Genomic DNA, 23479 nt, shown 5'->3' with positions numbered 1-23479 from the left:
GCTGTAAAGTAAATAGACTAAACTTCATAAAGTGCCTTTCTACTAAGTTCTTGAAGTTAATGCTTCATTTAAACATGCACGTATGCACTAATATATATTGGGAAACTAATAGGCAGCAAAAATAACGTATGTAGCTTTCTCTGATAATTATAAATGTTTAGGGTGCAGGCACCAAACCAGCCAAAAGCCAAAGATCAAGGACACTTTAACAGCTTTCCCTGATGCTGACTGGCAAATAAAAAACTGCTCTGATCACCTTTACTGTGCCCTCAGGAGGAATCACCAGCCCTTTGTTGTTGTTTTTTGTTTTTTTTAAGTTTGATCAAATGTAGCGGGTACAGCTTCAGTCACCAAACTACCATGTTATGTGTGGCTTTTTCAAAACCAAAAACTGAGCCTGGATCTCAGATCGTCAGGTCACGAAGGCAGAGCATAGGAGTGGTCCTAGTAGAAACAAGGATGAAAATATTATAGTCACAGTCCATAACAGAGTTTGAGTGCATATTCAATATTGACATGTTTCCATGTGTATGCATAAGTATGTCTGAAAGAGGGTGACAGAGGGTGGTTGGTAGGTGGCTGAAGGGGTGATAAGAGGTTTGAATATAACCATAGGCATGATACTCAATATTTTCAGCAAAGTGTGGCACTGACTTATGTAATCTTTGCAACCTAGTGATACACCTACTATTTGAAGATGAGCAGGGAAACAAAAGAGTGAAGGAGCAGCTCATTCTGATACTGACCGATCTGTTCTGTCAGTCCTCAGGTCTGAAGTGCTCACTGCACAGTATGGATGACGGCTAGCAGAAGCTGCTTTCCTTGTGAGAGCTACCTCCCACTGCTTTCACAGACCTTTATCTTTGGAACCCCGTACATAGTATCAAAAAAGTTAGATAAGGACCTCACAACAATAAGAGTAGTTATTTGGGGCAATTTAGTAAAGTAAGATTGACGAGGCTGGTTTAACCTCGGGACTACATAGCATTATTTGCATTGTCAGCAAATTCTGTTTAAAAAATTTTTATAATGGCCAAATACGATTAAAAAAACAAAACAAACAAAAAACAACTGTCCACGCTTACCTGTGAAAGGTAATTCTATGTAATCTAGTTTCGACTGTAAAACGGTTCGAACAACTCCACGCCGCACCAGAGTGAGGCATCTTCGTGTTTAATGTTTGCCACATCCAATATGGCGGCGACGTTGACGTACGATTCAGCGCTCAATGCCGCGTCTGCGTATCCTACGTATGCATGTCAGTGCTTGGAGGGAAGTCTGAAAACAATCCTGCGCAGCTTCATCGAAAAGTAAAACAAAGACAAATGTGGATAGACCGTCATTAAATGCTTTAGTCTGAGAACGCTCCTCCGAGTGTCTAGGTTGCTTAAAAAAGCCCATGAACGTATTACCGGCTTATTGTACAGGAAAACGTGGTTTAATGTGCGCAAGCGATAGCTGGATTTTTGCAGCTTGCTGGTCGCTGTTAGCTCTGCTAGCTAATGTAAACCTCAATCAAGAGTTATACGTAGTTTGCCGTACGGTTCTCGGAAGATGTGCATAGTTTAGACAGCTTACAAACAAATAACTTTGGCCATGGATCAACATAAGAAGAGGCTGGGGAGTCAGCTGTGTAAAGCAGTGAACGAAGGAGAGCCTAGGTGACGTCCATCCCCTCTTTTCTTTGCCCAGACATGTCTTGCGTTGCAAGCATACGACAACCAGCCATCGCAAGCTAATATTTGGAATTTGCGTTTTAACATTAAATGGCTTTGTGAATATGCTTAATCACAGCTATCCACTATATCGGTTTTCCTAGAACAAATGAAATGTGTAAACTCACATTTACAGTATCCACAGTTCAGTTCTTACTAGTGTGTTACTAGTGTTTTCATTTTGAATATTTGAAATTAACATTATGGCAGTTTTTGTCTGAATCTAACACATCTCGCTTTTTTGACAGGGCTGTGCAGCAACTCCTTTTACAAGGTGCAAACCCCAATATGGTGTGTGCTAAAGGGGTGGCCGCAGTACACTTAGCGGTTGGCAAAGAAACTGAGAAGAATACACGATGCTTGAAAATGTTGCTGCAATATGGAGCTGACCCCAATATAAGGTATAGTTCCAAGCAGTGATATTAAATAAAACCACAGTGACTTCTTATGCCCACATCATATACAGTTTTTCTAAAAGCAATTCATATTTGGATGAGAATCCTTTGCACTCAATGACTGCCTGAAGTCTAGAACCCATGGATATGCTGTTTCCGCCGCTGAAATGTTTTGCAGGTTTTTATTGACAGGCCTTTAATGCAGCTATCTTCAGTTGCTGCTTGTTTGTGGGTCTCTCTGCCTTCTGCTTTGTCTTCAGTAACTGAAAAGCTTGCTCTTTTAGGTTGAGATCAGGTGACTGACTTGGCTATTGAAGAATATCCCATTTCTTTGTCCTTACAAGCACTTAGGTTACTTTTGCAGTATGCTTTGGTTCATTTCCAGAATTGAGTAGTAGGGCTGTGCCGTAGCATACTTTCCAAGATCATGCCTGTAGAAATCTCTAAAATAAAATTTAAAAAAAGTATCATCTCAATGTCATCTTATATCAATGAAATACCGACACCATGTGTCCCTAGCATGTACAATGACACAAGCCCAAATATATCTGAGTGAGAGCAGCATGTCAATGGTGATGATTTAGTAGCTATAAAAGGAGTGACTTCAATAGTATGAAAGTGGTTTGGTTACTAGAGGTTAGACCCCCAACAAAGCAGAGTTCTTTGCAAAATATGCATTGAGTTATGTGACAGGACTGTGCAGGCTCCTGCAGAGTTACAAGGTTAAGTTACTTTAGTTAATTAGTTAGCTTTCATTTTGTTTGCGCTAAAAAGTACTGCTGCAGATAAAATTGCTGATAAAACATTGTTCAGTGTTTTATTTTCCTATATCGTTATAAATATCATTATCACTAATATTTTTTGAAATATTGTGGTATAATGTTGTGTCTATATCGCCCACCCCTACTGTGCGGGCTTTTTTTAAGATGTTTTCTGCTGAAGCTGAAGTTCGTGAGTGTAACCAGTGGTTTGAACCTTGTTGTAAATCCTCTGTATTTAAAAGCATGAAGTCATGTCTTGTCTGTAGACAATAGCACACCTACCTCTTTGAGAGTGTACTTGACTTGGCTAGATGTTTTATCGACTTTGTCTTCTGTGCTCTTTGAGGCCCTTTGGTGTTGCTGAACTTGCCAGTGCATTCACTCTTTTCAGAAACTTACTAGATTGCTGATTTGACCACTCCTAAAGTTTAGTTTGGTTTTTCACTCTGACAGCCTCCTTCACATGTGTCACGATGTCTGTGGAGCTCATATTGGGAGTTTCAGTGAATAGCTACCAAATGCAAGGTCAACATTTAGACTTCAGATTATTTATTAACATATTTTATCATGTAATAACGAGGGAACAGACCCTCACCCGACAAAGTGCTTGCCAGTTAATTGTCCAGTTACTTCTGAGCCTCTGGAAATGGGAGCGTGTGTATAAAAATGTGTATAAACAGTTAGTGCAGTACTTTTGTTAAACCCCTTGAATCAAAGCTGAAAGTAAAATAACTTTTTATATTAATGACAGTGTAATTTTGGATTTCTCTCTTATTTCCAGGTCATCAGAGGGCCTCACTCCTCTTCATGTTGCTGCACTGTGGGGATGTTTTCAAAATCTCAAGCTGCTCTTGGTGAATGGAGGGAACCCAAATATCAAGGATAATGTATGAATTGCTTTAGGAATTATTAATTGTGCAGTTTTAGGCTAATTTTAGAATCAATTCATTGTCAGTTAAGAGATACATTCAATAAACATTTAGTTGATCTATTGTTAACAATTTAGAGAATACCTGAGGTGCTATAAATTTCTAATATTTTGCTTTGAATGTGTGGTTTGCTTTACTCCTGGTTTCTTTTTATTCATGCAGGAAGGAAACACACCAGGGCAGCTTGCAGAGCAACAGGAAAATCGAAAATGTGCCCATCTCCTTCAGGAATACCAGGCTAGACCAACAGACCCTGAGGACGATGACATCCCTCAGTTCCAATACTGTAAGATAGTTTCTTTTACAAATTTTACAAATCTTTATGTTTCATAATCACACAGAAAGCAATGTTATAGGGATGTTGAGCTAATATTGATTTTCTTTTTTATGACTTAAACTTTGATTTTCCATGAAGAAAAATATACTGCAGTTCCACATTTAACATAGCACAGACTAAACAGTAGTTAATTCTTATGGACGCTCCAGAACAAATGCTAAAAAATTAAAAAGTGGTTACAAAAAGACTACCAGTAAATAAATAAATTTGCTAATCTGCTAATATTGATTTTCAGTAGTGTGTGAAACCAAGGCAAAAAAAAAAAAAATTCTCAGACAGAGCCTGCCATCAGAATCTAATTTACTTTCTGTTGCCACTAAAATTACCTGTTTTCACTATCAAATAATGAAGAAATACAAGACCCATGACCTGCAAAACTCTTCAGCAGGGTATAAAGACAGATCATTTTTTTTATGTTTTGAAAGTTGAACTGTGTTAATTTATAATCTATTTTTGTTTCCCCCCAGCTCTTTTCTCAGACCAGACAGACATGTCCAGTTATCCTGCATCAGACTACAGCTTCAGTTCCCAAACATCCATAATAAGTGACTTTGGAGAAGACCCATTGAGCAGCACAAGACGCTCATCATTTTTTAACCTGTCTAACATTAATGGAAGACCAGGTTGTAGAGATTTATCATATCACAAACTGTCTTATCCGTCCATACTTTCAAGCACTCGAATCTCTACAGTGGAGCCTACAGCTGCAGTATTAAATCCTAAAGAAGATGACATTTGTACCGATGATTCCACGTCAGAAAGCAACATGTGTGCTGCTGCACCTGATGGCATAATCCCACCTTCTTCTTCCTTCCCTCCAGTTTCCTCCATTCGAGCAAGTCGGAAGAGCGTGAGCTTCAGCGATGATGTAGATGAATATTACCCTGTTTTCAGTCCTGAATCTCCCCAACAGAATCCTGCTGTTGATGGCAGCCAGTGCAGCTTACCTTTTGACATGTCTGAGTGGCCTGATTTCCTGGATTCAGAACGCATGGCTACTGTCTTAGACAAGCAGGGCATTGATGTCACATCACCAGATCATGTTTATGTTTTCTGTAGGGAAAGTAGTGAAAGCACAGAAGAGGACTTTGAGAAAACAGTCCTCGTTCACTGTGCTTTGGAAGAAAGTGATGATGAACAGAAGGTGGAGAATGTAAAAGATGATCAGGGGAATACTTCTGAAAAGGAAGTACACTTCCACGTTGGCAGCAGCAGCAGTGGGACTAGTAGTAGTCATTATAGTAGTTGTGAGAGTGACCATTACACCAGTGCTCTGGATACCTCTGTAAACTCTAAACATCTTTCACTCAGTGCAGCAGATAAGGTTTCTGTTAAGGCTGCATTTGACAAAAGGACTCAGATTTCTACAAATTCAGATTGTGAAATTACAAAGCACGATGGGAAGCTTTTGTACCTTCAGACTAAACCTAATACAGACTCAAAACCTCAAGCTGTAGAACAATTATCAGGTATACTCGATAAACTGACCTTGTCTGAAGTAAAACATCCAAATAATGACATCTTTGAGGCTTGTAGTGGTAATGATGTAGAAAATTCAAATCAAGGAATTGTTGTCCATCCCGTGGCAGACACTGGATTTGTTGCAGTCGCAGCTTTAGAAGAAAAAAATGATCATCCATTCACACCCAGTCCTTTCGTAACAGGCAGGACACGCTCAAGAATGAGTCGTTGCTCACTGAGAACAAGCAAAACCCCCGAGAGCCTCTTCTTCGCATCTTCTCTGTTTGAAGATACCCTGCCTACACCAGTTCGAACACGCCGCCAGACTCCCAGGTCTCCGAGCAGTGACAAGTTTTACAACTCACCACACGCACCATCCAAGGCACCATGCTATTCAGGGGGACACACAGAAGGAGAGTCCTTGCCTGTGGATTGCCAAGAGACACAGTCCAGTACTCTTAGAGGCTCAAGTGTTAGCAACAGCCAAGCTGATACGCTTATCCTCTCTACAAGTGCAACAGACTCTGCTGTTCGGTCACAGACTTTGTGTGACACAATTGTACTGGAGAACAATAATGATAATTCAGTCGATGCTTATGGAAGAAACCTTGCAGAAATTGCTCTTGCTATGCAGGAACAGAACTGTAATCTCACTGAAGGTCGGGAATTTCTGACTGACGATCTGACAAGTTCAGATGAGACGACTGCAAGGGGAAATGTAAACGATGCCAGTCATGAGGACCAGATAGAAAGCCTAAAAAATGAAGACCTCTGGATCACAGACGACTTTACCTCTCAGACAGACTCTGCTTCGTCATCATCCACCTCCAGCTATTGTTCTCCAAGGAGATCCAGGGAAGACTCTGATTTTCCTTGCACCCCAGGTACCGGATGCACCCCAAGGTACAGCATGAGCAGGCTTTCAAGCTGCCATAGGCCACAGCACCTGGCTAACTTGTCTTACACCCCTGGAGGACGTCCACACATTCAGGATGTGGATGAGCCAGTGGAGTACCTCTACACAGATACCGAACAAGGTCACAAACTAATTGAGACTCATGTCCCACCTACAGTAGACACCTCACTCAGTTCCAGCATGAGCACTACAAGCAGTGAGGAGACCATAATTTATGACTGGCGTTCTTTGGAGAGTGACATGTTGAGCAGCAACGGAAAAGAGAATCAGAAACCCCAGATGGTGGTACAGAAAGAGGAAAATGAGGAGTGTGTGGAAAGCTTGTTGCCAGAAATCAGAGGGCTCACTGACAAGGAGCTCAGATTGAGGCTGGTGGAGCTGGGGGAGAGTCCTGGTCCCATCAGCAGTCGTACAAGGCCCACCTACATGCGAAGACTGTGCCGCCTGGTACAGGAGACAAATTGCCAGTCATATCATCACCAGAAGAAGTTAGACCAACCACAAACGGGTAATGCTTTATTTGAAGTTCTCAATTAACTTAACCTAACTTGAGCTTTGGACTTGTGTTTTGAGACATGAGCAGCTATGTGCTGATGTTTCTGTTAAGATGTATATTGTAAATTCATAGTGCTGCTTGCTAAATAAATGTTTCAGAAGTTGTAGCATTTAGTTAAATATAATAACTACTCTTAAAGAAACACAAATGGATATTAATATTAAAACTATTACTTGGTGTTGAAGCTCACCATCAATATTTGAGAGACCACGTCACTTTGTGGGTGGATGATACGAACAAGGAAAGGGATAACCAAAAGCTAATGATTAGATGAGAACCACTGAACAAATGAGGTATTCATACACTTAGCATTATTTTACATATCATCTCTGCCACTGCCATCTTGTTTTTTTTATTTCTGTAGCTGTAGGTTATAGCCAAGAACTGTGTAAGGTCCTGCAGACGTTTAATCTTCCTGATTGCCAGGCTGACGAGCAGGCTTTGTGCCAGCAGTTTGACCAACCAGATCAGAACAGGAAGTGGAGAGAGGGCATAATCAAGTCCAGCTTCAACTACCTGCTGCTTGACCCAAGGTGATCTTATTCTCATTTTGATTAATATTTTCTTTTCTTCTATGCATTCTAATGAGAAGTTGTTGCTGACTGTGCAGAAATGTAATGCTAAAAAAAACTTTTCTTTTTTTTTTTTGCTTATTTTGCCAAAACAAAAAAAAAGATCTGTATAACTCACGAGACTATGCATCAGTTAGCACCAGCATTTTCCTGAAGAGCATTGGCCCTCATTGACTAATATGTGTGAGGAAATGTTCTTGCCCTGTGCAAAAGATGAGCTTGCACTCAAAATCACTGTAGATTTATGACACATATGCACCGGCCAGTTTTGTTCCTACCACTGTGTGTGTGTTAATAAATCAGACTCATTCTAAATTAGCGTGCTCGTGCTCGCTGCCTTCAATCTGCATACAGCGACAGCTCCATTTCTCTGTGTAAGGAAATCAGTTTAGCTGAAGCTGAAGTGGAAAGAGCAGTTATGATGTAGAGAGAAGCGTGCATAGCTAAGGCAATAAAAAGGAGGAAGTCTGACTGGAGAAACTTTAATTGTAATGTCCAAGGTCTGAGGAGGATGTCAGAAAAGGGGCAGCTTTCCCAAGTGACAAACATTTAAATAAATAAATAAAAAGTGACGCTGAGGCTGAAATAATGGGTGCTGAATGTAATTTCCCCTGTGACACTCACTGTGGCTCAAAATTAAAAAAGAAAAAAAAAAGTTTGGAATCAAAGTTGATATGAAAAAAGATTAACAGACTACAAGAAGAAGAAAAATGGTGGAGGACAAAGAGCACGTGATCTGTCAGCTCAAGATGGGAAACTAACAGCAATGAAAAGAAAAGAAAAACCCTCCATATTTTCCACCGTCTGTGGGATAGTGTCCAGATATTAGACTGCAAGTGATGACATCCAGCAATGATATAAGTAATTTTTAATGAAAGATAATCTCATTTAAGATAAAATAGATGAGATAAGTAATACTGGAATATATCTATATTAAAAGGTTGAAGCCTACACCTTTCCTGTAGGTTACATTTTAGGGGCCTCCATATTCCTTTTTGACTGCAAATTAAAACCCAATTAAAACCATAGTTACCAACAAATCACAGCAGGTTCCGATGCAGGCTGTTTATTAGACATCTTAGTAGCACACAAATAGTTAAAAAGACACAGACAGTAGCATAGTGAAAACTGAGATATACACACACAGAGTAACAGAAAAGAAGAAAGAACCTGTTGATCATGCCCCAGCTTCCTCATCACACCCTCCGACTGAGGGAAGCCCGTGCTGAGATTAAGTATGAGTCCAAATAAAATCAAACTGTTCAAATGATTCATGGCGATGAGCAAGCTCTGTTGCAAAAAGTTACTAGTACTTAGAAATATACAAACACAAAAAAACAGAGGACAGAAAGCAAGAAGCCCTCCTGGGAGGTTGTGCCTTAGTAGTTGCTGGAAAAACAGACAACAAAGACTTTCGCTACATCTTCTCTTCTTTCTTTCTCCTCTTCTAACTGTGGTATTTACCGTATACTCTTTTCCTTTCTTTGTGTAAGATTTGTGCTGAGTCTGCACTTTGTAAGCATACGTTACGGGGTCTCATTAATCTTCTCATGTTCTCATGTAATCTTCTTCTGTTTGTGCTCTTTTAGAGCATTTTTAATTCATCAACAAGACAGTAAGAAAAATTCATCACAATAATTGTCAGAAACAACCTCCTTGTGGCCATCCTACAGTACTCCTGGAGAAGGATTTACAGCTGCTCACACTTACACAGACCAGATATGAGGGAGAAAGTGGGGCCCAATTTGCCCCTAGACTTGTTGCTTGGACAGATTTACACTTTTTTGATTTGCATTTCCAAAATCTTTGGCTGTGCTACATAGGCAAGGTAGCCTATGGCTAGGTCTACTGGACAGATTTATCTTTATAAATGGTATAAATCGAACAATGGGCAAACAGGATGACTGGTGTCCTATACATGAACCCAAAAAGGGTGGTTTTATGAGCTGAGACCCCTAAGCATGAATTTGAATGAGCAACAGGTTCAACACTGGGCTAGAGCAGAAGACGAGTATGCTTTGGGGATGATCTGAGAGGCCAGAGCAGACTGCTAGAGAGGGGTAGCAGAGCTTCTGGTGCCCTGAACACAAATAAGAGCAATTCAGACAGGCCTCAAATCTTCCTGCTACTTTAAACACACAATATGCATTTTATCACAGTGTAGAAAGCAGTTTAGTTGCAAATAAGGAGAAGTAGCAATAATAACTTTAAACATCAGCATTGGGGTGATAAAAATATTCCATCATTCCCATTAGCATTTTTATTTATTTATTTGTTTAACATGCAGTTTTTTTTTTTTATTATTTATTTGTAATTATTTATTGTATTTTCTTTTTGTTTTTGGTGTTGGCCATTGTGTTTTTGAAAACTGTAAATAATGACCAAAAAGCAGCTATAATAATAATATTATAATATATAATATATATATATTTCTAGGCGTAGCCAGGTGGCGGAAGGCTTCTTCCTTGGTGGCCTCAGAGTCTCATCTCTGCTTTTTGCAGATGATGCGGTTCTGTTGGCTTCATCAGGGGGGGGCCTCCAGCTCGCAGTGGAACGGTTCGCAGCCGAGTGTGAAGCGGCTGGCATGAGAATCAGCACCTCTAAGTCTGAGGCCATGGTCCTCAGCCGGAAAAGGGTGGAGTGCCATCTCCGGCTCAGGAACGAGTTCTTGCCTCAAGTGGAGGAGTTCAAGTATCTCGGGGTCTTGTTCACGAGTGATGGGAGAAGGGAGCGGGAGATTGACAGGCGGATCGGGGCTGCTTCTGCAGTGATGCGGACGCTGCACCGGTCCATCGCGGTGAAGAGGGAGCTTAGCGTAAAAGCGAAGCTCTCGATTAACCGGTCGAGCTACGTTCCTACCCTCACCTATGGTCACGAGCTTTGGGTAGTGACCGAAAGAATAAGATCGCGAATACAAGCGGCAGAAATGAGTTTCCTTCGAAGGGTGGCTGGCCTCTCCCTTAGAGATAAGGTGAGGAGTGCAGCTATTCAGGAGGGGCTCAGAGTAGAGCCGCTGCTCCTCCACATCGAAAGGAGCCAGTTGAGGTGGCTCGGGCATCTGATTAGGATGCCTCCTGGCCGCCTCCTGGGTGAGGTGTTCCGGGCATGTCCCACCGGGAAGAGGCCCCGTGGTAGACCCAGGACACGCTGGAGAGATTATGTATCTCGGCTGGCCTGGGAACGCCTTGGGGTCCCTCCAGATGAGCTGGAGGAGGTGGCTGGGGAGAGGGAAGCCTGGGCTTCTCTGCTTAGGCTCCTGCCCCCGCGACCCGGCCCGGATAAGCGGAAGAGAATGGATGGATGGATGGATATATAATATATAATAATATTATATTGGTAGTAGTAGAGGCCTTCATTTGTTAGTACGCATAATCATAGGAATTTCTAAATTTGTAAAGTATAAACAAATTCAGGTACAAAAATATTGATAAATCACTGATTTGTATGCCAAACATTCGTATGCACAGATTTGTTGGTACACACTGTACCAACAAGCCATTGTCACTGTGTGTTAATCAGTGATGCTCACTTCACCTGTCACTGTTTTTAGTATGGCAGATTGGTGTAAAAGGCAGTGTGTGAGAATCAATGTTGATTCATCAGTGAACGCTGTGGGACCTCATTGATATTAACAAGTGAATTTGTTAGTTTTACTTTATTATGAATGAGGCCCACGGGTGGATCAAAAAGTTGAAAAATAAAGCAACATGTTTTCTGGTGACGTGTTAAATTCACTCCTGCAAATCTTTATTCATATTACTTGTTATGTGGCAAACTAACTTAACCAGTTTTTTCTAGCTCAGTTTAAATTAGAGTCTTTCCTAAACATAGACTTACAATATAATAATAATAATAAATACCTCTCAACCCTAAAAAATAAATAGATCTTGTTTTTCTTTTTGACAGAGTGACAAAAAACCTCCCCTTCCGCAGTCACACCATGACCCCAAAGGAGTGTTTCCAGACTTTTATCCGTGCTATATTTTATGTTGGCAAAGGCAAACGCTCCCGCCCCTATAGTCACCTCTATGAAGCATTGGAATACTATAAAGGTGACAAAACCTCCAAGGTAAGGTTGCATCTGTCTTAATATATTATAGTGAAATCATCTTTAATTAAGATGTAATGTAGTTTAATTCTGCTCTCTTTGTTGCAGAAACTGTGCCCCAAAGTCCAGCACATCCTTCAGGTGTGGAATGCTGAACAGGGTGTGGTCTCTCTGCACTGTTTCCAGAATGTTATTCCAGTGGAGGCTTACACAAGAGAGGCCTGCATGGTGGAGGTGCTCGGTGAGTGCACGAGCGGTGAAACTCATAAATGTCACAACAAAAAACAACCAAATACTTTGATACTTAAAAAGATCGTGACCGAGTCTTAAACCACCCTCACAAACATGAGCCAATCATTAATCTAGGCTCTCCCATACACTGGGAGAAAAAAGTGGAAAAAAAAAATAAGAGTCATACAGTGAGAGAAATAATTATTTGCTGAATTTGTAAGTTTGTTCACTTAAAAAGAAATCAGTCTCAAATTTTTATGGTAGTTTCATTTTAATGAATAGAGATAACAAAACCCCCCCAGAAAAAACACACTGCATAAAGTTATAAATTGATTTGCATGTCATTGAGTGAAGTAAGTATTTGATCCCCTACAACCCAGACAGAATTCTGGCTTCCATAATCAATCAATCAATCAATTACAAATACTCCTGATCTCAGCTCATTATGTGTGTAAAGCACACCTGTCCACAGAATCAATTTCCTCCATTCCAAACTCTCCACAGCCGTGAACAAAACCACAGAGCTGTCAAAGGATGCTAGGGAAAAGACTGTAGACCTGCACAGGGCTAGAATAGGCTGCGAGACCATCAGCAAGAATCTTGGAGAGAAGGTGATGATTCTGGAGCTCCATGCAAGAGCTTGCCTCATGGGGGTGAGGATGATCATGAGAACGGTGGTGGATTAGCCCAAAACTATGTGGGCAGAACTTGTTAATGATTTGATGCTGTTGGACCATTGCATCCTCTGTTTAACTATCTACAATGTCAAAGACTGGTCAACACAGAATTTTCTTACTGTAAATGAAAAACACTGAAACTATTATATTTGTTAAGTTAACTGATACCCTTGGCCCTCTTACTTTTCATTGCTCCCTGACTGAAATTTTGAGTGTGTTTTCAGAAAGTTCTTTTAAATTAGAGAAGTGACCACAGTTGTGAAGACCAGTTTTAATCAGTTACATGTAATTGCCAAAGCATAATCCTTTCTTCCTCCAAAAGCTCTTGAAAAATGGATTCATGCCTTCATCATAGATTGTTTGGAGTGTTGTATTTCTCTGTGTTTGGGTCTTGAACAGTCATCTCTTCGTTGCTTGCAGTTAGTCCAGAATGCTACCGCATGTCTTTTAACAGGTATTAGAAGGCATAATCACATCACTCCAGGTTTCGCAGGTTTACACTGGCTCCCTGTCTGTTTTTGTACTGATTTTAAGATTCTTTTAAAGTTTAAAATGGTATGGCACCCAGCTATTCAACCAAGCTGCTCGACTTGTATAACCCCAAAAGAGCATTGAGGTCATCTAGCCAGATGTTCTTAGTGCAGCGTAGGTCTCGATTTAAGCGTAGAGGGGAATTGGACTTTCGCAGTTGCAGCCCTTGGCTTTTAATTCAAGTTTAGTTTGAGTCCCATCAGGTTTCCTTTATGTGGGGGTCATGTGTGGAGATGCATGTTCTCCCTGTGCCCACATGGCAGTTTCTCTGGCTTCCTTCCACAGTCCAAGGACATGCATGTTAGGTTAACTAGTGATTGTAAATTGGCCATAGGTGTGAATGTGAGCATAAATGGTCATCTGCGACCCTAAATTGGATAAAGGCCCTTTCACATAGGAAGCGGCATGCGCTGCCCTGACCACTAGGTTGAGTGAATGGCCCAAAATCTGTGTTGAGCTGGCTGCGGCGCTCTGCCTGTTATTTTTTTGCCTCTGGTCATGGTCTTCACCTGTGCTATGTGCCTGCTCCATGTCATTTTGCATTCCTATTGGTCATGTGAATGTACGTCACACCACCCTGTGGCGCGTGCGAGTGCTCCCTGGCTTGTGCGCTTGTGCTGCGCTTTGCTCGAAACAGAGGGAAGCTGTTATTGTGCAGTGCAAGATATGGGCAATAATTTGTTTCAGTGCACAGCGCAGTGCATGCTGCTTCCTATGTGAAAGGGCCTTAAGCAGTTAAGAAAATGGAAATGGATAGATGGGTTTAGTGTAAAGCAGAAGGCAAACAAGGCTGAAGCTGTACTTATTTTAAGATATTGAAACAATTGAGAAAACACAGGGAAATGCTGTTATTGCAAAGAACATGAAAGGCAGTACTATTGGTTTATTGTTTAAATCCATGTGGCTGTTGCTTAGTTTCTTTTCAAAAAGTGTTATACACAAATTCCAAACACTTTGACAACATTGTTAGAGCTGTTAGTAACTTAATTTCTCAATTGTCCCAGGGTTGAAGATGCTGACCAATCAGAAAAGAGGAGATTTCTATGGCATAGTGTCCAACTGGCACACGAAGAGGAAACGGGAGCTCGGCATCCACCTGCTCTACCGCGCCATGCAGATCTTCCTGGCTGAGGGTGAAAGGCAGCTTAGACCAGCTGACATCAGACAGTAAAGACACTCACTGGCAGAGGGTATGAAGAGCTAAACGTCAGTGCAGAAATGGGGATATACCACTACTTCAGAACACAGAGCAATCCTTGATATTACAGTAATTGATAAATGTCTTTAAAATTTAGAGCTCTGGAACTGTTATCAGAATCAATTTTTTTTTTTTTTGCTCCTAAATTAACCCTGATCCCCAGACTCAGCAATTTGCAGTTTGACAAATGTGACATTAGTGCTCGGTCATATCAGCTTAAATCTATATCATGTTCATCTTTTTATATTCTTCGCATATTTTGCACTGTGCCATAAGCTGAGAAAAATGGATTTGAACCCCAGTCAGCAAATATCTTATATTCTGCTGTACAAACTGATTTTAACTTGGCTTTTTAGTCACCCATCCACACACAATTCATCATTTTTAGTTGAGGTCATTTTGCTTGTTTTATTTTAAAGAGTGTTTGAGGATTTCACTTTTGAAAATGTGTGTTTTGCATTCATTTCTTTTTGCAAGAGCTGTTTCCTCAGCATACATTGTTCGGTCTGCCCAGATGCAGTTAAAATAATGGAGCAATATATTTACATTCCTTTAAAAAATACAAATAAAAACCTGATCATTAAAAGCAGAACTTTCAAAAGTTAACATAATCCACCATTAAGAGAATCCCTTTGAATCGCTGACTTAAATCCTTTAATGATAGGTTTCACAGAAACTCAGTGTGTGTTAAAATGTGACTGTCATTTGTAAATATAGCATTTCATTTATTGTGAAAAAAAAGTTATAAAACTGCTGATATTAACATGCCCAGTAGTGTACATTGATATAGTGTAGTGTTGATATAATCAGAAGTAGAAGCAGGACGCTTTAGCTTTACGGGTCAGCTACAGTCAAACAGCCATAAGCTGTGAATTATTGGAAATTAATAAAATAAAAAAATAAACAATTAATAAAAGGCATGCAGCTTTGAAGGGAATCACTGAAATTTTTTTCCACTATGGACACTACAGAATGGTTGTTACAGTTACCATCTGTTGCAGTTTAACCCTGTAAACCTCTGTAAATGTCAAATAAGACAGCAACGATTTGGACATTATGTTGGAATAATGAAAAAGATGGTCGTGTTCCACATCAGATGGTTAACATTTTATTGAAAACAAGTCCACACGAATAAGTGAAAGTTTACTGAAGATCAGTTCATTTGTACTTTTAAATCTGACATAAAATTGAGTAAAATGTATCAAAATGATGTCATTTACTGTCGCAGACATTACAGTCTGCAACATGCTGCAAAAAGCTTTCCACAAGACTGTAACATAGTTTATCCGTATGCCTGCAGCAATATCATATGTATGGGATATATGGAAGTTATGAATAAGTATGGTATTTTTTCTTGTCACTCAAGTTATGAACTGTTATGGACATAACATCAAGTGTCCTTCATACATATATGCTCTGAATAATATATAATAAAGATAAATATTACAACAAATAATTAAAAAAATGTATATAAAAATTGGTAACAAAAAACCTGAATGCTCATAGAGTTAAAGAGAAAAAAGTTAGTGTGGATTTGTGAAAAATGGCTGCAGAGCAGGTAAAAATGCCTTACCTGTCACCCTTCAGTCTGCAAAATAAGCAGAAATAGCAGCGTTAACTTTTTATCTTTTTTGAATATTAAAACTGAAAAAGCATTAAACATGTAGCATTTAAAAACTGTTATTAGAGGAAATGCAAATGTGTTGCATCATAATTTGGAGGTATTTACATTCATAGATCAAAAAAACAATTTATGTTCACTGATTGCAATCAAAACCTGATGAACTTCATCACTAGCACCATCTTCATATCATCAACACAAACTCATAAAATATTATTTACTGTAAAATTATATTGCGTTACACAGGTTAAACCCTGTTTTGCCACTTGAGTGTGGCTGACCCGTTTCAGGAAGTGCACAGATGTTTTAGCTTGTAGGAAGTATATCAGCACTTAAGATGTAAAGCTCAGCGGACTTTGAGTTAGTAGCAGGATTTTATGTTGTAGCCACGATATTGAGAATGCCGGCTGGATCTCTGGGGCTGAAGCTGTTATTTGGTTCTGTGATCCAGATAATTTAATCATCTCATAAAATATGTGAAAAATGGAGACTTGTTGGTCAAAGTAGTGAAATCATTTCAGTATCACAGTGGCATTGCTTTATATGACAGAAGGACATTAATTTTAACAGCTGCATTTTAGAAAAATAGATTTTTACCCTCCAAATCCCCCCAATCAAGGTTCAATATTGCAATGGGAGAATAAAGCACTGGATATATAAGAGCATTAACTTTTAATTTTTATACTAGTGGAATATGAACAAAACTCAACAATTTTAAACATGTAACAGCCCAGAAATGTATGTAGAGACATATTCAGCCTTCATGTTATTTTGAAAAATAAAGCTTCTTCTCTGTAATCTGTGTGATATTTGTCAGTGCTTTTTGAATTATCATACACAAAAATCACATAACCTTTGTAAATGTGTGATCACATGTTCTATTTTGACTTTCTGTGAATTTAAGGGGGAAAAAGAAACGTAAGATGTACCCCTGAACCAGTTCACTGATTTGTTCTTTTCTATTCCCATTATTTGGTGTCCCTCTAGTGGACAAAGGACGTAATTACAGTAGTTCACTGAAGGTAGTTTTTAGTGTAGCAAACATTTAATGGAGACCATTGTATTGGTTTATTGTTTAAGTCGGATACCCCTTTATTTGTACAACTACAAGTTTATTTTAATGTTTACTGAGAAACTGTTTAAGCAAATGTGTAGCCTTATTTTTTTTTCTCATCATCAAGGCTTCAGTTGCCGCTTTCCTACACACATGCAAGTGCTCGCACACACACACACACAGTCATTAATGGTGTGCATAGACCATTTTGTGAGAGTGAGTTATCAGTCTTCTTGGTAAAATATTCTCAACTAATTTTCTTTAATTACTGTTATCATGACTCATTCTGTTCCATCTACCACTTCTTGCTAGTGGTTAAGCAATATTTCTCACACTGTAAGTGTACTCTAGTGTCAGTCCTGAAGCTCACAGCAAAGGCAGCATATCTCTTATGAGTAATTGCTTTTTTTTTTTTTTTCCTGCAAACATTTCTAAATTTTGACTCTTTAGATAAAGAGCTTTAAAATGTGGACATTAACGTATGTGATATAAGCAATCACAAAATGTCTATTTTGTGTATGCCTAACATACTTTCAAAGCTTAAAATTACTGATGCAACCAATGTGGTGCATAAATGAAACTAAAAGACCACTTGGAGGGGTTTTCCAGTTGCACCAGTACTGTTCTCGATCTTTGCTAGTCACCAAGTGTTAGAATACAGAATCAGCACTCTTCAATTCTTCATTTAAAAAGCAAGCAAATACTTTCCTGGTAAGGTAGCACAGCAAACCTCGGGGGGTGGGGGGGGATCTCTCTCACTGAGTACATTCTAAAGGGTTGTTATGCATATGTGTTTCATAAGCATATTTAAACCAGGAAGGGGCTAACCTAGGCAATACTACCAATCATTTAGAAGCAAGCTTTAATTCTTAATCAGACATTGGATCCTGATGAATGAAATATTCAAATGGAAAATATCACTGGCATACATTATGTAATTTATCAACGGGCATTAACAACCCTTTGGGGGCTGGATTCAAAATCACTCCAAAACCAAAAGGTAAAAATTGTGTATTTCCAGTCTTTATTACATGAAGTAGAAAATGAGAAATCAGTGTGTGTGTGTAATATGTATGTATCAAGTACTGTACATTCTTTCATTAAAACACATCCAGTCTGACACATTTCCTATCTACTGCAAGACCGATGTGAAAGACTCACCACATCACCCCGGGCTGAAATATTGATAATTTATTTTTTAAAACACAGGGGAAATGACAGTATATACAATAACAGGAATGCAAAATAAAGTTACATCATATAAAGAACCATAATATATCAGACAGAAAAACAAATGTTGAAAATGAATGATAATTTGAAAGGCTGATAAAAATAGATGTTCAGTAGCCAAGAACACTTGCTGTATTATATTAACCTTAAATGTTCATATTTAGCACACTTATGTAATATTTGCAATAGCTAAATCACTGATAAACCCTGATGTATATGTGTTGTTTCTTCAAAGGTGAGTTTCCCCCAAACCAGCTCTTGCATCATTTCTTCTCCCATTCCCCGGCTCTGCTGCAGAATGATTAAGATGTGATCTGAACTGCCCGTCAATTCACACCGCCTGTGTTTACTGCTCTTAAGGGTAGGCAAGGGACAGAGGCGAGCGGAGAAATAAAAAATGCCGTCATCAGCATATCATGACACTATTCCTTGTGACGGTTGGATGAAATCTGGGACACAGTTGCATTCATCGTTCAGTGAGCTCTCCCACACAGTTAAACCCACCGACAGCAATGAATGTTGATTGTGACCTTTGCTGTGGTTTGCAGCAGAGATTTCTGCATGTTTGACTTCTTTTTTTCCTTGGTTTTTTTTTTTTTTTTTTTTGCGAGGAGGCCTGGCCACAGGGTACAGTCAACGGTCGATGGTTTTTTTTTCCAATTTAGCTCAAACTCACCGACAGCGTTGAATGTTCACTGGGGCAAGCAGAGACCTGATGGTGACTGGAGATGACAGTCTGCTCAGAGGGAGCATATCTTCTTTGTGAGGGAGAGGCTTCTTGCTCACATTCTCTCACCAAACCTCTTAGTAATACTGGCAAGGTCATAACAAACTGATTACACACTAATCAGATGACTAATATCCAAGTTAAAATTCAGTTAATATAAACAACTAAAAACATGAAAAGCTTTTTGTAAAAACACATTTTTGAAGGTTAATCACAAAGCTGCTTTCTTACACATTTTTTTGGACCTTGTTTTCCCGATGCCTCTGGAGGCCCTGGAGTGCTGCATTCACCACTGACTTCCATGCCACATGGTCATTATTACACCAAACAATTCCTGAATGTCTAAGAACACATTTTATTTCACAGCAAGTAACAGTTAGACGAGGGAAGTCATCTTGAAACTCCTGACTCATAGTGCGGTTTGGTAAATACATCACCTGGGTAGAGGCTGCAGCAAATTGGCACACACAGCATAGAAAGCACAGTGGCGTGGCGTCTAGAGATGCCGGAGGATGAGGAAGACACCAAGTATGAAACTGCCGACTCACCCTGATCAATAGCGGCTGCCGTTTCACTATGATGTGGCACTGTGGCCAAAGACCGGGGTGTTTTTTTCCCTCCCCTCCTCTTCTTAGACTAAAAACAGTAAAGAAACTGTCCACCATTTTGCATGAATGGCTTTATTACACAGTGCTGAATCATCTTGAGAGAAAAAAAAAAACCAAACAAACAAAAAAAACAAAAAACTGCAGGGTTTGTGAGAAGCACAAAAATCAAATGCCACGGAGCTGCTGGAGCAATTAGATACAATGTGACGGCAACTGTGGCAGTGAGTCAAGATGTGGTCGGATGATAAATACGGTGTTGGGACGCTTTTCCAGGGCAGGAGAAGGAGTGACTAAGATGATGTGGCGGATATCTCATCGCCTGCCAGATGCTCCTTTTACACAGAAAACAGAGAGTTAAAAATAACTGACTGCACTCTGTTCTTACTATCAAGCAGGAAAACAATATCATTTGTGAAGAATTTTAAACGAGTGCTACTTCTCTTTTAGCTCACGTGTTAATGGATTATTTTGAAAAGCTTTTTAAGTTTTAAGTTCTAAGCAAAAAAAAAAAAAAAAGCACAGTCCTTGCTGTGAGGGACACGTTAACTCGGTCTCTTTTCACTCTCTCCAACAGTGATTTGAGTGACAGTGTTGGAACTGACAGAAGTGGATGAGAAGGAATGTAGCTTTATAAGGTCTTCTCTGGCCGCAGGATGAAGATGACAGTAGGAAGAAAGATCTGGGACATGCAGCTAAAGAGAGAGAAGGGCCCTGAGCTGACAATGTGGCCCTAATCTGAATGACAAGGTCTGCACATCAGCCCTCAAACCAGCATGGGCTGGGGGTGGGGCTGGGGCATTATGAGGAAGCTAAATGGAGAGAGGAATAAGAAGAGACAGATACGGGAGGAGGGAGAGGGCTGGCAAGGGTGTCCTTCCTTCAAACGCGCTGGCCTTAATGGCAGAGACAGCTCCGACATTTAACCACCGAAACATTTTTAGATAAGTGGATGTGGTGGGGAGATTTGAGACTTGTAAAAATTTCAGGAGTTTTTCTTTTCAAGCTTAACTATAAAGCACTATGAAAAAGACCGTGCAAACCTTAAGGGGGGGGGGGGGGGATTAAAGAGAAAATTATATTTGTGCACAAGCTGGAGAAGCTAGGGCTCCCTAGTTAATGACTATGCTGATGTTCTCTTGAGCAACAACACAGCCCACAATCAGCGATGCTGCTCGAGTATAAATGTGATACAGGATGCCGCAGACTACAGCCGCATATGTTGAAGACATACTGTGAATGAGGTACAGTTACAAAACTGCTTTAAACAAGTTCCAGGAATACAGTAACTTGCAGAACAAGTTTGTGTAATGGATACTTTTAGTGTTTCACATTTGGTACTGTGCAGCCTGTCAAAACATACCTGTAATTCTAGAAAGACATATACTGTACAAGAGGTGATTAAATTACTCTGAAACAACAAATGAACTGAATGTACTCGATACCACAGTCATGCGAATGCAATTTTTCTTTTTTTTAAATGGCTGAGGATATCATTTCATCAGATGGAATTAAAGATAAATGTTGGGCCAAAATATTACTAACCTTTTTGTGTAGCATTTTGGGACACTTAAAAGTTGTACTCTTCTCACTTCTTGAGTGAAGATCTTTACTTATTTTAACAGTGACAGCCTTTTCCTTGGCAAGCCAGGCATGAAAGAAAAATAAAGTAGTAAAATAAACACTTGGATTCAGATTCTTCTTACCTGGTATGAGTTAATAAAAAGGAAAATAATGTTTTTTAGTATCCAATTTGCTTCAGTACACTATCAACACAAAGGTGTTAACAGTGTACTGTACTGTGCCCTTTAAGGTGTTAGTGCTTTGTAATGTCAGGTAATGTTTTCAAAGCACTTAATGGGAGAAATTCCTTGTACAAGAATTCTAGAATGCTCTGATATGCAGTAAATTATTAAAATACTGTGGAAAAAAAAAAGAAAAAAAAGTTGAGTCAGGTTTAGGGTTAAAAAGCTTGCAGAAACTGGATATGTATTAAAAAACAAAATTGGAAACACCAGTTTATGCCTGACTCTCACCTTCACTTCCCTGCCCCTCTCTCTCTCTCTCTCAGGAGGGGGAGGAAATTCCTGGCGAGGGTGCTGTGAGTTGTTGCTCTCTGCCTGCAGGTACAGACCGGCCTCCTCTGTCTGCCTGTCTGCAGATATCATACCGCGACGTGATCTGTTTAGCTGCCTGACTTAATGCTCACCTGCTCACGCGCCTCCGGCTCTGTATGATTGAGTGTGTGTGTTTGTGTGGAGTGTGTGTGTGTGTTGACTTCCGCTGTCTCCTCACAGCTGGAATGGCATCTCCCTCTTTATCTGCTGCGATTACAGACACATGCACACGTACACACACAGAATGGTAGATTTTTTTTTTTTTTTTCCCTACACTGACGACATATTTCTGTCCACTAACCAGACATGCAGCTGAACGCTTCCTCTCACGCATTTCAGCTCTGATGACACAACAGATACACAAAATCTTTACCACCTCATGCCACAATATCTGCATTAATATTATATTTAAGCTCATCACTGTACCACTATTAAATACTGATTTATTGACGTTTTCACTTTTTTGGTATTTTCTTTTAAATTGAGCTCCTCCTTTAGTGTTTTTTTTTTTGTTTTTTTTTTGTTTTACCTTTCCAAGCAATCCCATCCTGTGTTATTTTTACACTTTTATATAGTATTACTGTAAATTGTTTTTCCCATGCTTCTGCTGCTGTAACACAGTAATTTCACAATTTTTGAGAGAAATAAAGTATTAACGGCCCGAGCACCGGCAGTGTGAAGGCAAACAAGAAACAAACAAGCTTGCAAGCTCTGACAAGCTCAAATGGAAAGAATTAGGTTGCTTAAATCCAAAAAGGACGTGGGGATGGATAATGAAACACTTGCAGGACGTTATCAAAACAACAATTATCTTCCCTTTCAAATCCAATCTCAATACGTTCTGGTCTGTATAAATTATTTGTACATTATAAATAAGAAAACCAGGGAGTTCGGTTATTAAGGCTGCTTAAACTTGATGAATTTGTTAATATGATTTGGATTCACTGTGTGCCAGGCAGTGTATTATTTATGTAACGAATTTTCTTTTTTTTTTTTTTTTTCCCTCCTGAGGTTGTCACAGCACTGACAGATACAAGCTGACTTGTAACAACCACGCTCACAAAACACACACAGACACACTTGAGTAGGGGTCTGAGTCCAGCTGGAGGTGGTCTCCTGCCAAACCTGCAGGCAGGCTGACTGTTTTCATATTCATCACACACACACACTGATTGGAACTGACAGCACACACACACGCACAGCTGGGGGAAAAAAAAAAAAAAAAAAAAAAGAATCTGCTGGTGAGTAAATCAATATTTCAGTGGCAACCTGTTATCCTAAAAAATTTAATAGAAGAAAAACTACTTTGCTGCCTTCTGCTGCATTATTATTTCTTTGACTTCTTTTACTGGTATTTTATATGTAATGTCACAACAGCCATCTATTTAAAAAACAAAAAAAAAAAAGGGGGGGGGGGGGGAGAAAAATAAAGGCGGATGCTGAAAAGAGACAGGTACAACTGGATGTAGACTGACTGCAGTAAGTAATGTCATGAAGAGTGGACTAGGGAGAAAAAAGCAAGAATTGAATAATAGCCAGTAGGTAGGGAGAGAGACACAGAGGAAGAGTGCACCTCTCCACCCTCTCCCGCATCTCCCTGTCACACACAAAGCGGAGACAGACTCCGTGGGGCGCCAAATAATAACCTTCTTTGTCATTATCATCGCCCAGCCAAACCGCTCTCAATCCTCCTCCACCTCCTTCCGTCTTCAACACAATCATTGGCCTATCGTTTACAGTGTGCTGCTAAATGGGAACATCAATAGACACATCCATTAGCAGTGTGAGTCCTTTCCAC

At 39.8% G+C, this 23479-nt stretch overlaps 1 protein-coding gene across 1 annotated transcript; it reads left to right on the top strand.

Moving 5' to 3' along the window:
• The first annotated feature begins 1277 nt into the window (after window positions 1-1277).
• Window positions 1278-16701, top strand: LOC115779163 (serine-rich adhesin for platelets). The gene is made up of 9 exons (XM_030727677.1): window positions 1278-1661; window positions 1964-2116; window positions 3653-3758; window positions 3963-4086; window positions 4605-7022; window positions 7435-7603; window positions 11549-11711; window positions 11799-11931; window positions 14134-16701. Exons 1-9 carry the CDS (start codon window positions 1597-1599, stop codon window positions 14298-14300), a joined length of 3498 nt encoding a protein of 1165 aa, XP_030583537.1. The 5' UTR covers window positions 1278-1596; the 3' UTR covers window positions 14301-16701.
• The last annotated feature ends 6778 nt before the right edge of the window (window positions 16702-23479 follow it).

Source organism: Archocentrus centrarchus, chromosome 4, assembly GCF_007364275.1.
Source record: "Archocentrus centrarchus isolate MPI-CPG fArcCen1 chromosome 4, fArcCen1, whole genome shotgun sequence".
Classification (NCBI taxonomy): Eukaryota; Metazoa; Chordata; class Actinopteri; order Cichliformes; family Cichlidae; genus Archocentrus; species Archocentrus centrarchus.
This window is presented reverse-complemented; position numbering and strand designations above follow the sequence as displayed.